This window comes from Castor canadensis, chromosome 16, assembly GCF_047511655.1.
Source record: "Castor canadensis chromosome 16, mCasCan1.hap1v2, whole genome shotgun sequence".
In the NCBI taxonomy this organism is placed as follows: Eukaryota; Metazoa; Chordata; class Mammalia; order Rodentia; family Castoridae; genus Castor; species Castor canadensis.
In genome coordinates, this window is record NC_133401.1 from 60,212,990 (window position 1) to 60,227,091 (window position 14,102).

The 14,102-nt window shown below is 39.0% G+C and overlaps 1 protein-coding gene across 9 annotated transcripts in view; it reads right to left on the reverse strand.

The window, feature by feature from the left end:
• Window positions 1-2,185: 2,185 nt before the first annotated feature.
• Window positions 2,186-14,102, reverse strand: part of Rapgef6 (Rap guanine nucleotide exchange factor 6) — a 194,136-nt gene continuing 182,219 nt past the window's right edge. For 6 of the 9 annotated variants that reach the window (XM_074057169.1, XM_074057168.1, XM_074057171.1 and 3 more), the window contains 4 exons: window positions 10,913-11,141; window positions 8,591-9,081; window positions 6,147-6,458; window positions 2,186-5,502 (listed from right to left, as the gene is read on the reverse strand). In XM_074057169.1, the coding sequence (XP_073913270.1) occupies window positions 5,477-5,502; window positions 6,147-6,458; window positions 8,591-9,081; window positions 10,913-11,141 (1,058 nt within the window). In that variant the 3' untranslated portion in view covers window positions 2,186-5,476. The other 3 variants (XM_074057172.1, XM_074057175.1, XM_074057176.1) reach the window with 3 other exon arrangements.

Consider the following 14,102-nt stretch of genomic DNA (forward strand, 5'->3'; position numbering starts at 1 on the left):
TACTGGAAGAGACAGAGAGCACAGGCCAGGCCTCACAGTTCCCAGAGTTGGAGGCCAAGTTGTCTGAAGTGGCTAGAGTTCAATCTTTCATAAATTTTTCCAGAGAACCAAGAGGGAACAACTTCTAGCTCTTTAATACCAAAATATGACAAAGGTATTACAGGAAATGGAAATGATAGGGCTCTACCTCTCTTAGAAACAGATCCAAGAAAAGCATTTGGCAAAATCCAACACCACAATTCCTCTTAGCATACTATAAAAAGGGAACTTCCTTAAACACATAAACTCACAAAAAATGTACAGCAATCAGCATGTTTAATGGTGACATCTGTAAGCTTTCCCCTGAGGTCAGGAACCAAGAAAGGAATTCCACTATAACCACTTCTATTCAACACTGAACCGGCCATTTTGGCCAAGGTAGTAAGGCAAGAAAAAAATGCAAAGATACTGTAAATATTGTGATGATCAGATGATATAAGTGTGCACAGAAAAATCCGAAAGAATCCATACATCGTTAGAATGAGTAGACTGAGCAAGGTTATAGACATGAGGTCACTATGAAAGTGTTTCAATATTTTAGCAACAAACAGAAAACAAAAAACCCAAATAGATATTCATAAAAGAGCATATTCAAATGGCCAGTATTTGACAAGATATACAGCATTGCTTATTATGAAAATTACAATTAAAACCACAATCAGACACCAGTACACACTCACCTGAATGTCTGAAAGAAGAAAACTACTAGGCTGACTGGGCCACTGCAGAGTCCACCTCTGGGATAGGCAGTTCTTCTCTTAGCTTTGTTTATCAAATGCCTCCAGGGGTGGCAGGAGTTAGAGGATGGTTCCTGAGCTGCAGGAACAAGCCACAAGTGGGTGGATCAGACAATAGAACCTATTGTATTTCAGTTCTGAAGGCCAGAATTCCAGAACAAAGGCTTCAGCAAGGCAGCACTTCTGGAGGTTCCAGGACAGAATGTTTCCTTTGGTTCCTGCTCACCATTGACATTATTTGACTTGTGGCTACATCTGTGTGCTCTGTCTTTACACTGCATCCTGTGTTTGTGCTATCTCCCCCAAAGGACACTTGTGCTGGCATTTAGGCCCCACCAGATAATCAAAAAAAAATCTCATCTCAGATTAAGTGCTTAATTTAATTACATCTGCAAAGATCCTTTTCCTAAATAAAGTAACATTTATAAGTTCCTGCAATTAGGGTTTGGTATTTTTAGTTAGCCATTATTCACCCTACCATATTTGTGTTTGTTATTTTCCAAATAAAGGAATGAACTAGTGAGACTGGTGAGATGACCAGGGGAAGGAATGTCCTGGGGCACATGTTGGGATGGGGTGAACTTGGAGAAGGCAGAAAGAAGACCAAGCTATCACTGGAGTAACATTTTCTAGATAGAGAGAGGAAGACTGAGAGGATATTTCACAAAGGGGCGCTAAATCAGAATTTCCTCTTCTTTGCCAGGATTCTGGTATCTGACCCCAGAAATGGCTGCATTGCTGGATACTGTCCACAAGAGTGGGCAGCAGGCATGTGGTGGCAGACCCAAGGAGAGACCCATTTGATCCCATTCTTTCCTTCTTCACTGAAAAGAATTTCCATTTTGTTTGGAGCATCCAGTTGCTCAGCAGGGGCAGATCACGGCCCAGATCTTTTTGCACATTCTGGTCATGCAACATGGCTTACTATGGAGATGTAAGCAGAAATACACAAGTGAGGCTTCTGGAAAGCTTTTGTTTTCTAATAGAAACGGACACACATTTGTTTCTTTTCCTCTAAGTCCCCTTTTCTCTTTCCTTCCTGAAATACTGAGGCCATGATCTGGGGCGTAATTATCAGGGCCTCTCAGCCCTCGACAGTATTACAGCATTACTGTATCCGTCCTGGACAGTTTGCCCATGGACTTTTCCATTTATAAGAGAAAAACCTAAATAACAGGTGTTTCACAGATTCTGTATGATCAACAATAGAAGGACGACCTCAATTTACCTGGAAACAACACAGGTGTCAGACTGGTACTCTTGATTGAGATGGTGTATTATACCATCTGTGCCATACATTCACAATACAGTGCACAGAAGGGCAGGGGTAGTCAAATGGAAGAGCACCTGTCTAGCAAGCATGAATCCCTGAGTTCAAAGCCCAGTGCCACACACACAAAGTGCACATGTTAATGTAGATTATTTATTGATTCCACTAATGTATTAGCAGATATGATAATAAATGATTTTTTTTCCATTTTCTTAACCAAAAATATAACAAATATTTACATTCAGTAAAAATACAAAAAGCATACAGAGGCACTGTCTTTCTAAAAGACGTAAGTTTAAGAGGTATCAAAAAATAGGAGACAAACATTGCTTGTTACAGGATACCTACAGTCACTGAATTGTGCAGTATAGTTGCTATTTGATTATTACAACTGTGCAATTTTTTTGTCTTTTGCTGATAAGCTTACATGTTCAATTTTAAAAGATCAAGTTCAACTGCATTCTGTATATTAAAAACAAGCCCTAGAAAAAAGCACAACAAAAATTACAGATGAACTGAGGTTCAAGTTCACATCTGAAAATGTACTGTGACTCTTTTCTGAAGACTGATCCCTTTCTTCCTAGCCTTTAATGCAATGCTAAAGTTATACATACACTTTAACATAACATTTGTTAGAAACTCTTATATTCAAATAATAATCAGTCTTAACTACAAAAACCTTTTTCTCCATGGCATTTTTGTAGGGAAAGAACACTGTATGAAAAACACTCTTCTAGGTTTGCTCTTAGAAATCCCCATTATGACTGCTGTATTTCCAACCTGAGAGACTCAGGAGGTGACAGAGATGAAAACCCATTCAATGATTTTTTTTCTCTGCAAAGATCATCTTGAATGTAACCATTAGAGGAAATGAGGCTGTATTAATTACAGTAAGCTCTAGTGGAAACATGTATTGGATTTGCCAATTATCCAATCTTTCATTATGAAGAAGATCTGGTGAAACTTACTGCTTGGCAGAAGTTTGCAGTGAGGGTTTCCTGCGTCAATAGTCTTGGCAGAGACAGAGTTGTGGCGGGAAGAGAGGGCCCTCGTCTCTTCAAAAAAGTCACACATTTATAAAATAAAAATGAGGACAAAATGGGGACCTGAAATAGGAGCAAATACAGGTTTAAGGCTTCCCTTGTTCTAGTTACATGACAATCTTAAGGAAAGGCAGAAATGTGCCATAACTTAAAATAAAAACAATGTGAAATTCAGGCTTTTAAGGGATTCATACTTATCAAACTACAACGTGTCTGATTTTAGTTCTGACCAATGTGGTCAGAGAATCCACACACTCACGGTTAAAGCTAGATACAACAAAGGCAGCTACGTGGTACAATCCAAAACCACAGGCCCCAACTCTGTGCAAGACATTATTTACACCATGGAGGACAAAGGCAGGTAAGGCTTCCACTTGGTTTGACAGACCTGCTAAATAAACAGATGTGTAAACAGCAAATTTTTCTGGAATAATGGGTATAAAATGGTAAGAATAAATAGATGATAAAAAGGTGGCTATAGCAAAAATATCGCCTTTTTTTGAACATGAAAAAAATCACTATGTTAACTGGTGAATAAAAAAAATTCACAATCAGAGGAGCAGTTTACAGGCCAAATCACTACAGTGTGACTTAAACCAGGATTTTGACTCAGGCTACTTTTCACTTCAAATGACTAAGAAAGCTATGAAGCTTTCAGTTTAGTGTACCTGGAATTAATTTTAACTAATTTCTAACTTTCAGATTAGTATTTTCCCCCTAGGGGAATTTTTTAGACATGCTATTTTTCCTAAAACAGAGATAATCACTGTGAGGGAAAATGAATTACCAACACTTACTACTTGGACCTTGATGATGATTTTAAGATGAAGGGGATGAAGAGAGCTAGGGAAAAGCAAAACCCCTAAAAAGGCAGTCACAAATTAAATACTATATGGCCACAATGGACAACCATTCTGTAGTAATCCCATTTTGGCTCCAAGTTAATCTGGGTAGTGCATATTAATGGCTTTGGTTTTTTATTATACTATTATAATTGGCAATCACAGAAGTTTATGAATTCTCACTTGCCTTTACACTAAGAAGCAAATGAACAAAAATAAACTTTATATAAAGCATTGTTTAATTCATAAAAATGTGAAAAATCTACTTCATTCAGCAAATAGTCACAGACATTTTAATTAAATACTTAAATTAAATTAAGAGTTTTGCCCAAGAGGCCAGAAAGGCATGTCCTCTCCAGGATAAAATGAGAACCAAGAGATAATCTATTTCTGTAATTCTAGCTCCTCTTCCTTCCACAGCATTTTTAGCCAACTATATCCCTTGGTGGGCTACTGAGCTTTACGGACAGGCTCAAAGTGGAGTTTATCAAGACTGGATGCAAACCAGTACTGTGAGATGTGGGGGTGGTATGGTGCAGAATTCTCATAAAGTCAAATTCATTTTACTCACTGTGATACCTATGGCCATACTTCTTTTAAACTAAGAACTCTGTACTTAATTGTGACAAATTTTAGTTTAAGGTTTCTATAGGAGCAGAATGTTCTGGAACTCATTCTCTATTTACTGGGTTTATACTGTTCATTTACAGTTAGCTGCAGCATGATTTCTACTTCAGAATTAATTTGCATATATGTTATTTAACATCAAAATTCCATTCTTGGGAAACAAATTACTACCTACCCATGCTACCTCCTCTGCCCTTTCTGAAAGGACTGACAAGAAACCCTGTGGCAGCTTCATTTTGGACCATGATCTGCAGGTTCCTAACACTTCAACTGCAAAGGCCTCCTCCTGGTCTCCTAAAACTGAGACCCTCCACTACATTTGTGCTACCAGTCAAGTTACATCTCTGTATCAATCACCTCTGCAAAGATGTCTTCTGTTTGGTTGGACCAGTGACAGTTTTATGGCCTCAAACAAACACACATCAGCTAATAAGAGCTCCCAAATATAAACAAAACTACAAACTTCAAATAATAAATTATTTTTCAAATACCCAAGAGTATCCTTGGTACTGGCAGACATTTTAAATTTGTCGTTTAGCCCAAGCTATGGCTTGGAAATAACAATACTACTATCTTTAAAATAAATTGAGAAAGGAAAGTTTATAGTGATATACATGGGGGTGACTCTGAGTTTGCATTTTTTTCTGTCATGTGGTCCCAAGACAGGTGTGCTGTGCAAAGTGTAGACTGGTATCCAGGTCCAGTATCCATAGCTGAGGAAACAAAGCATCTTCGGGATTAAATGAAAGGAAGTCTGACTCAGGTTTATCTCATTGCTCAGAGCACAGGGAACGAAACCTCTGGGTTAGCAGCAGCAGCAGCAGCGAGCTATTTGTTGGTAATGGCCTGTAGACTCGTAAGGGACTCTGGCCATTCCTTGATGCCTCTTCAGTGGTCTTGAAATGGGTCATCCAAACGCTAGACTGCTGACACCTGTTCATTTTCTGAAAACAGTAAATACAAAATTAACTGGCAGATCAGTGTGTTAATACAGACCAACTAAAATGTATTAAAGAAATTCTCTCAGACCATCAAGGTCTATTATTTTATTGTGATTACATTTATAATTTCTAATCACAGTGATGGCTACACCAAGAAACTGGAATTCCATAAAAGGTTTTTAATCACTTTATCACTCTATTGTTTAAAAGGATAAAACATTTATTTTTAATAAAGCAAACTACTTTCTCCAAGGTATTGCCACAGCTACAAAGTTAGTCAAGTGTTTTGCTAACAAGAGGTACTAACGAGCGTCATTTCAAGACCATTGGGCATTTGAAATGTCTGGACGCATTAATGTAAAACACAGTTCCATTGATGTCAAGTGCCTCTATCAAAAGTATCCTGTTACCAATGAGCTACTTGGAATTCTATCACAGACAAGAATACTGCATTTCAACCTGTGCACTTAGTACACAGAAACGAGTACACTGCCCCTCTTATTTAAAAAACCACCAACATATTTAAGGATTTCTTGTTTTGTTAACAGAAATTTTAAGGCAAAAAAACATTACTCATTACCAAAACTGTAGCAAAAAGACCATTTGGGGTATTCTTTAAGAGCCATTAAAGAAGTGTGTCAACATACCGTCCGCTTCGCTATCTGCATCAGTCACATCTAGCTTGGGATGGGATGGATGCAAATTATGCCTGTGAGGCTGGGTTATGATCTTCGATGGAACACAGGCCCCAGGGTTGCTACTGAGAGAAGCTGGTGGCAGCCCAGCAAGGCTGTTGTACATCATCTTTGACCTCTGCACTGCCACACTATAATCTGGAGGTTTTAGGTGCGGGTGGGGTCCTTCTTTTAGGTCCGCTAAAGAAATTCCCATATATCCTGGAGGAGTAGGAGGTGGCTCCCTATACCTATCATCCTTCTTGGGTGAGGTGACACAGTACACTGGCATGAAAAATAACAATGGAAATGTTAATGGAAAAACATAAGAAATGAAACCGAAAACAATGAACCTTGTTACATGCCAACAATAGAACTTAAAAACAGATAAAATGAATAAATTTAAATACAATGATAGGAGATGAAAGCATTTTTTTAAAGCTTAATAAACTTACTGTTTAAATTGTCTTTAAAATACACAAACAGTAAGCTCTACGAACACTCACTGGAAGGAGAGCTGAAGCAGGGGAAGCTGAGGACAAGCTTCCTTCTGCAGCTCAGCTTGTGCCTTGCAGGCGTGCATGACATTCCCAAGGCACAGCAACCTAAAGATGGCTGCGTCAGAAATGATTCACCCCAAACACCCACCCTCCTGAGGGGCAGTGTTTTCAGAAAGATGACATTTGGGCCACTTTTTGAGCACCCCCTGAGACAAGAACCACTGTTTTCTGGCACTTCTGGGCAGACCAGCTCTCAGTTCAGACATACTTTTCTTGGAACACTCAACCTAATTTCTTGAAGGAGCTTACTTCTAACTTGTAATTAAGTGAAAAAGAAAAGAACCATAATTTTAGAAAATTCACCTTAAATTTTTTTGATTTTCAGTGAACACTAAGAATAATATTGTTTTAAATTCTATTTCCTAAGTTTGTAACCCCCTGGAACTAGGGCAAAGCTTCCAAAAGCATCAGAACCATGAAATTAAGACCAAATCACAGAACCCACAGGACAAATGACTCTGAATATCCTGACTATGCTTTAGTTTATTTTTCAAATAGGATCTCTTGCTTTTTGCCCTGGGGCTGGCCTCAGACTGCAATCCTCCTACTTCTGCCTCCCCAAAAGCTGGGGGATGTCAGGCAAAGGTGTCTCATGCCTGCAATCTTAGCTACTTAGGAGGCAGAGATCAGCAGGATCCTAGTTCAAACCCAGCCCAAGGCAAAGACTTTGCCAGACCTGTTTTTGAAAATACCCAACACAAAACAGGGCTGGGGGCATGGCTCAAGTGGCAGAGTGCCTGCCTAACAAGTATGAAGTCCTGAATTCAAAACCCAGTACTACAATTAAAAAAAAGGAGAGAGAAGAAAAGCGGCGATCAAAGGTATGAGCCACCGTGCCTGACTTGTTGAGATGGGGTCTTGCTAACTCTGTTGCCCAGGCTGGCTTCAAACTTCAGTCTTCTGATCTGAAGCAGCTGGGATTATAGGTGTGTATCACCATGTCTGGTGAGAGTTTTATATCCTGGCACACCTGTGCTTATATATATCCAGAGTAGATGCCTAAGAAGATTTACTAAATAAATCCTTAGAAAAAAAAGAATGAGATAAAAACCCAATCTACAATGTAATTTGATAAGAAACTAAAATCAGCACATTTCTCTTTGAATTTTTAGTGACTAAATGTGATACCATGAGTACAAAATTACAAGTCGGTCATGACAATACTGATTCAACACACAGTCACAAAAGTAGAAAGGTAGGGCTACCATATCTAAGCACTATAACTTGGGCTATATTTTAGAAAAGTACTGGACAGCTAAAGACACTAACGAAGCTTGGAATGGAATCTACGAGTAGCTGACACATTCATGAGGTGCGTCAGAAAGACATACTGAAAATTTAGAATTTCTTTCTCTCTTTTTGAGAGAGCCCAGAGCCTTGTGCATGCTAGGCACATGTTCTGCCATTGAGTCATTCTGGGCTTAACACTTCTGTCACTTCTACTACCTAAGAAAAGATTTAATGTTCTAATCATGTAACTGTGGTCCAAACAAGATAAAAATAATCTAATAATTTATTACTATTGGATAGTAATGTGATGATATTCCTCAATGGAACAAATAAAAAAAAATCTTGAAAATGAAACATGACAAACTTGCTTCCAAAATCATTTACCTTCACCCCAGACTTTTTCCTTTAATGGCTCTAGTATCTGCCCTATAGCCCTTGAGAAGCTATGAATCTGGGGGAAATAATTTGTTTGTGGAAGGAACAACACAAACAGTAGGGTGAGAGAATTTTTCCAAGAATAAAATTCTAGCCCAAGATATCCCAATGTCATTTTCTTGGTCACAATCTCTGAGTGCTAGAAGATACAAAACAGAAACAAAAACAAAACAAGAAACCACACATACTTACCAATTAAGCCCTTTTCTGTACTTGAAGTAACAGTTTTATAAACAGGGTCGGTGGTATCCTTGGGGTTCAAGATGACAGGGGTGCTCTCCAGCACTCTCCGCTTGATTGTCCCATAGTTTGGTTCACATGTGTCAGACAGAGAACTGGAAGATGCCCAACTCTGTCTCAGCTGACTGGTCTCTCGGCTTCCTTTACACTGTCCACAAGTTCTTGAGCAGCCTTTAGGGCAGGAACAGGGCTCACAGTCAGTGGGTTCAACTTCAGCAATGGGGTCATCCAAATGGGTATGTCTGTAAGAGTTCAAAAAGTCCCAGCTTTTTGGGTTTGGAAGGCTTTGGAAGTTGTCATGTGAGCTGCTTGAACAGGAAGTCCAACTTCCTCGACCACTGTCGGCCGCTTCTATAACAACATGCTCATGAGAAATCTCTTCATTGCTCACAGAAGACGAGATGGCTAAACCCTTGATTAAAGATGGTTTTATGAGTGTCCACCTAAATTTGGAGATAATACACCATTAAAAATAACTTACTGGCTCACTGGGAAATCTTTCTTCTTTCCATTGCACATAGTACCGCCTATAAGAAAGTATAGAACACACAGAGCTAGAAACATACACTGAAGAAGCTCAAATGCTTAGGCAAGATTTCCTCAAGATAATCAACTGATTTTAAATGAAAATGCAAAGATGATGTTTGAAATTAATAAAATTAAATACACAATTTTTTTCCCCTAGAGTCTTGCTACTATGTTGCCTAGGCTGGCCTTGAACTTGTGATCCTCCTGCCTCAGTTTGGGATTACAGCTGTGTAATCACCCAGCCTAAGTACACATTTTTATTTTTGGTCACAATACCACTCTCTCTATATACAGAATACCATGTTTTATTTTTCAGTGCACATCTGAGGTTAGCCTAGCAAGGTGCCAAGTAAACAGCAACTTCCCCAACTACATACCTACCAACTAAACAGATCCCACTTTACAGCAGAGGGCCCTGAAACAAAAGCTTGTGGGCTAAATCCAGCCAACAGATGATTTTTGTATGGTCTGGGGCAAAGAACAGTTTTTATATTTTAAAACAAAACAAAAAGCCCTAAAGAATTTGTGACAGAGACCATATACAGACTTCCAGTATAAAATATTTTACTATTTAGTTCTTCAGAAAAAAAATCTTGTGAACCCTTTATTTATAGTACAGAGCAGAGGTCAGCAAGCCTCAGTCCATGGCAAAACCTGGTCCTCTATCGGATTGTGTAAGTAAGTTTTCTTGGAACGCAGCCGTACTCATTTGGCTGTTCTACTGTAACACAGACCTATAGCCTGCAAGACCTGAAGTACCTACTATTGAACTTTTATAGAAAAACCTTGCTGAGTCCTGTTCTGCACAAGCACTTTAAAAACCTTTTTAAATATACCACATAACTATATATTAAAAATTTCATATTAAAGTAGATCAGATTTAATAGATCAGTTTAGAATCAACTTTCTCAGTAACTTTCATTTGCTTGATTCTAAATAGCAATTTAGAGGTAATCTTTTAAAAAAATTAACCTTTGCTAGTTAATTATTCTTATTCCTCAAATTATACTTTCAGAGATAAGGATCAAGGCCTGGTCCTTCTTCCCTTGCCTCTCCGTTATGATGTGCAAAGTACTGGGATACTTCCTGTTATACAACCTTTGTGAGCAACATCTAATCTAATACCCAGAATTTGAAGAACTACCTTTCTGATATCCATACCAAGTATTCTTTTGAGGTTTTCTTTTATTTATTTATTTATTTATTTCTTTTTAGCAGTATTGAAGTTTGAATTCAGGGCCTTATACTTTCTAGGCAGGTGTTCTCACACTTGAGCCACGCCTCCTGGGCAAATCGTTCATGAGGTTCCATCTCCAAAACAACCAGAGCAAAACGGACTTCAGGTGTGGTTTAAGTGGTAGAGCACCTGCTTTGCAAGTGTGAAGTCCTCAGTTCAAACCGCAGTCTCATCAAAAACAAACAAATAAAAGAAAAATGAGTGTCCATGTATCTTTCAAATAGTACTTATTTTCATATTCAGTACAGAGTATGTGAAGCCCTGAGTTTAAACTCCAGTCCCACTAAAACTAACTAACTAACTAAATAAATGAGCATTCATGTGTCTTTCAAATGGTACATATCTTCATATTCAGTACAGGGAGCATTCTGAATATCCCTGGCCCTCATATTCTTTCATGGAATGCCATGCAACTACTGCACTGGGGGAGGATGCAATGTCAAGGTGGGAACCACTGCATAGAATAGCCTTGCTTCAGTTTTGAGAAATAAACACAGAAAGATGCTTACCCAGGACCAAGTTGACTGTGGTCTCCTATCCCTGGAGGGTGATCTGTCTTTTCCAATGCCCCTGTGGATTCAGGGACTGTCAGGGGCTGGGACAAACACCGATCATCCTGTAGAGCTGCAGACATGGAGTCAACAGAGCAGTTGCTCACAATGCTGGACCGTGAAGAAATCTCGCTATGGCTGGAGTCAGACAAGTTGTCAGATTTAGCTGATGGTATAAGTGTATAACCTGGATGAGAAAAGAACACTGATCAAACTACAAAACAGGGGAAAAGGTGGTGGGGGCAGACAAGGAGAAGGTAAAGAAAATATAACAGAACAAAGACAAAGCAGTAGCGTCCTCAGTCCCCATCTGGATGGACATAATGGTGCCAGTTTTTCTCACACCCGACCATTCATAGCACAGCAATCTAATCCCAAACTCAAGAACAGATAGTCAAAACCCAGTATTACTGAGAACATTTGTTCAAAGGTATACATCTGCCCAGGGTCTCACAGTCTCTTGTAATTAACAAAACAAGAAGACAATAAACACACATTACAAATGTTAAGAAATATACATAGTTGAGTTTCTCAACTTCTTTTTTAATGTTACTCCCCTCTGTTGATTAACATAAATATTTCATGATCCAACCTGAGTCCAAAACACCACCTTGAAGTAGGGTGGGGATCAGAGTCAGAACTCAGGGGGAAGAACTACATTTTTGGCTTTTTAAAATTACTATACTTACCCCAAATGTTCTGCTTATGCCACCTAAGAAGTCTCGCCTGAGCTGAGTCAGTGTTTCAGTATTTTTATTTATTTAGCAATACTGAAGGAGAAACCCAGTGCCTCACACGTGCTAGGCAAACACTACCATAGAACCATACCATCAGCCCTGTTCCAGTACTTTTAAACTGTTTTAGATTTGGACATGACTTTATACTTAGGTTCCTTTTTCTCCCACCAACTTTGCAGAATATTACATTACACAGCTGAACAGGTTTATTACAACATATAATGGAAAAAACGGCTTACTACATAGCAGATAGTTAGAGAGATCTCTGATAGTCTCTGGAATCAAGGTGTAGGGATGGAGTGGGATGGAAGAATCCAAAGGCAAGTCTGAAGTATGGCAGTTAAATGTCATAACTCTATTTTGGTAATTGGAAATTATACTTTTGTTTAAAAATAAAAGAAAATGACCAAGTAATCCTGGCAAGGTGTAGGTCTCTAAGAAGCAAATGGTATTTTCTCATTCACAGGAGAGAGTGAGGTTCATTAGTGCATGACGTCTGAACCAATCTCTGGACATCTCATTAAGAAGACCTAGACTCTGGCTGTTACTAGAACTTTCAGGGTCTCAGCTTCTTCAAACAGAAAGGAAGATAACCTAAGTCCTTTTCTGCACAACAACCTTATTCAATGCTATCATGAACTATTTCAAGGAGGAAGTCAAGACCCAGAAATTGTGTGATTTACACTTGGCTTATGGGGCCAAGAACCTGGTAAGCCAAGCCATGTTAGTCCTCCTGACTTAATATCACACATCTTTGAACTTGGGGGAAATCACTGTTATTTGTCAGTGCTCATGAACAGATTGGTCAATTTTTAAGAGGTACAAGAAAATGGATGTGGTGAGTAAATAAATAAAAAACTCCTTTTTCCTCAAAAGAAAAATCATTGCTCTTTTACCCTATGGCATAGACTTGCTTCACAATTTCATCTTTGTATTTGTATTTCTCAAATGTAATTACTTTTAAGAATCACTTGTATTAAAATAAACATTCCTGGTCCACTTCTGACAATCGAAATGCATGGTATCTGGGGTGTGTGCACATAGTAATTGCATTTTTTTTTTTCTTCAGCTCTGGGGCTTGAACTCAGGGCCTACACCTTGAGCCACTCCATCAGCCCTTTTGTGATGGGTTTTTTCAAGACAGGGTCTTGAGAACTATTTGCCTGGGCTGGCTTCGAACTGCAATCTGCCTCCTGAGTAGCTAGGATTATAGGTGTGACCCACAGGTGCCTGGATGGTAATAGCATTTTTAAACAAGTTTCCCAGATGACTCTGACCTGCCATGTTAGACCAGATCTCCTTTCCCAACAGAAACATGCAAAGCAGATGATGTAGAAGGCATATGTGGCAAAGATGCAATTTCTTGCCTTACAAACACTCCTTTGTCCATTAGCTTACAAAACAGTTGAATTACTAAGATGCCAATTAAATTCTCTGAGGCAAAGGTTGGAATCAGATTGTTACTGGGTTTTATGGGAAAAGTGAACACTGGTTCCTAAGAAGGTTCCTCTACTGATTTCACTCATAGACTCGGCTGCTACCAGCAGGAAATAAAGCAAACTACAGAGAACAAGAGAGTAACGTTTACTAACTCAATACATTAGTAAAATAACATGTACAAATAAGGCACGTTAAATCAATATTACTTTGTTGCTGAAGGACCTTTTAACACTAATCATAAAATGCTTATTAATAGTATTTTACTAAGTTGTCTGTCCAACCTTTGACAAATGGCTTAATTCAAGCTACATTTACATTAATAACACTAGAATTAAATAAGGCACTTGGTCAGAGCGTCTTTCTCCTTTTAGACTTGAATCGCGTATAGAAGCAGTTTAGAGCACTCCTGTCGCCTCGGCTATGTGAACTGAAGATGGCATTCCCTTCCTCCTCTCTGATGCTGCTTCCAACACCCTTTACTTTCTCACAGCTGTCTGCGGCTTGATGGTGATTTGCGTCCTCTTTTTGGCTGTCGACTAGTCTCTCCCTTGAAAGAGTTCTTTCCCTAAATCTTCTAAACGGGGATGTCATTCTTTTTCTGGTTGTGTTCTCACAACTTGTCCTGTCTCTATTCTCCTCAGTGGCCTTCTTGGTCCTGTCTGTTCTTTTGGCTGTGCTCCCGGTAATCTGAAGGATTTTCTTTTGCAAGTAAACCCCACCTATTCCGGGGCAGCTCTGGCCACTGATCTTGGTGCTGGACTCACGGGGAGGGGATGAGGAGGACCCTGAGAGGCGCAGCAGGATGCTGTGATCAGATAGGACACTGCCAACTGGAGGGAGAGATGCAAAAACCCTGACATGGTCAAGCAATTCTTGTATATGTAACATTTTACTACTTAAAACTTTATTATCTTGACAATATCTGAAAAATTAAAATCTAGTTACATATGACTTAATGCATGAAATATCTG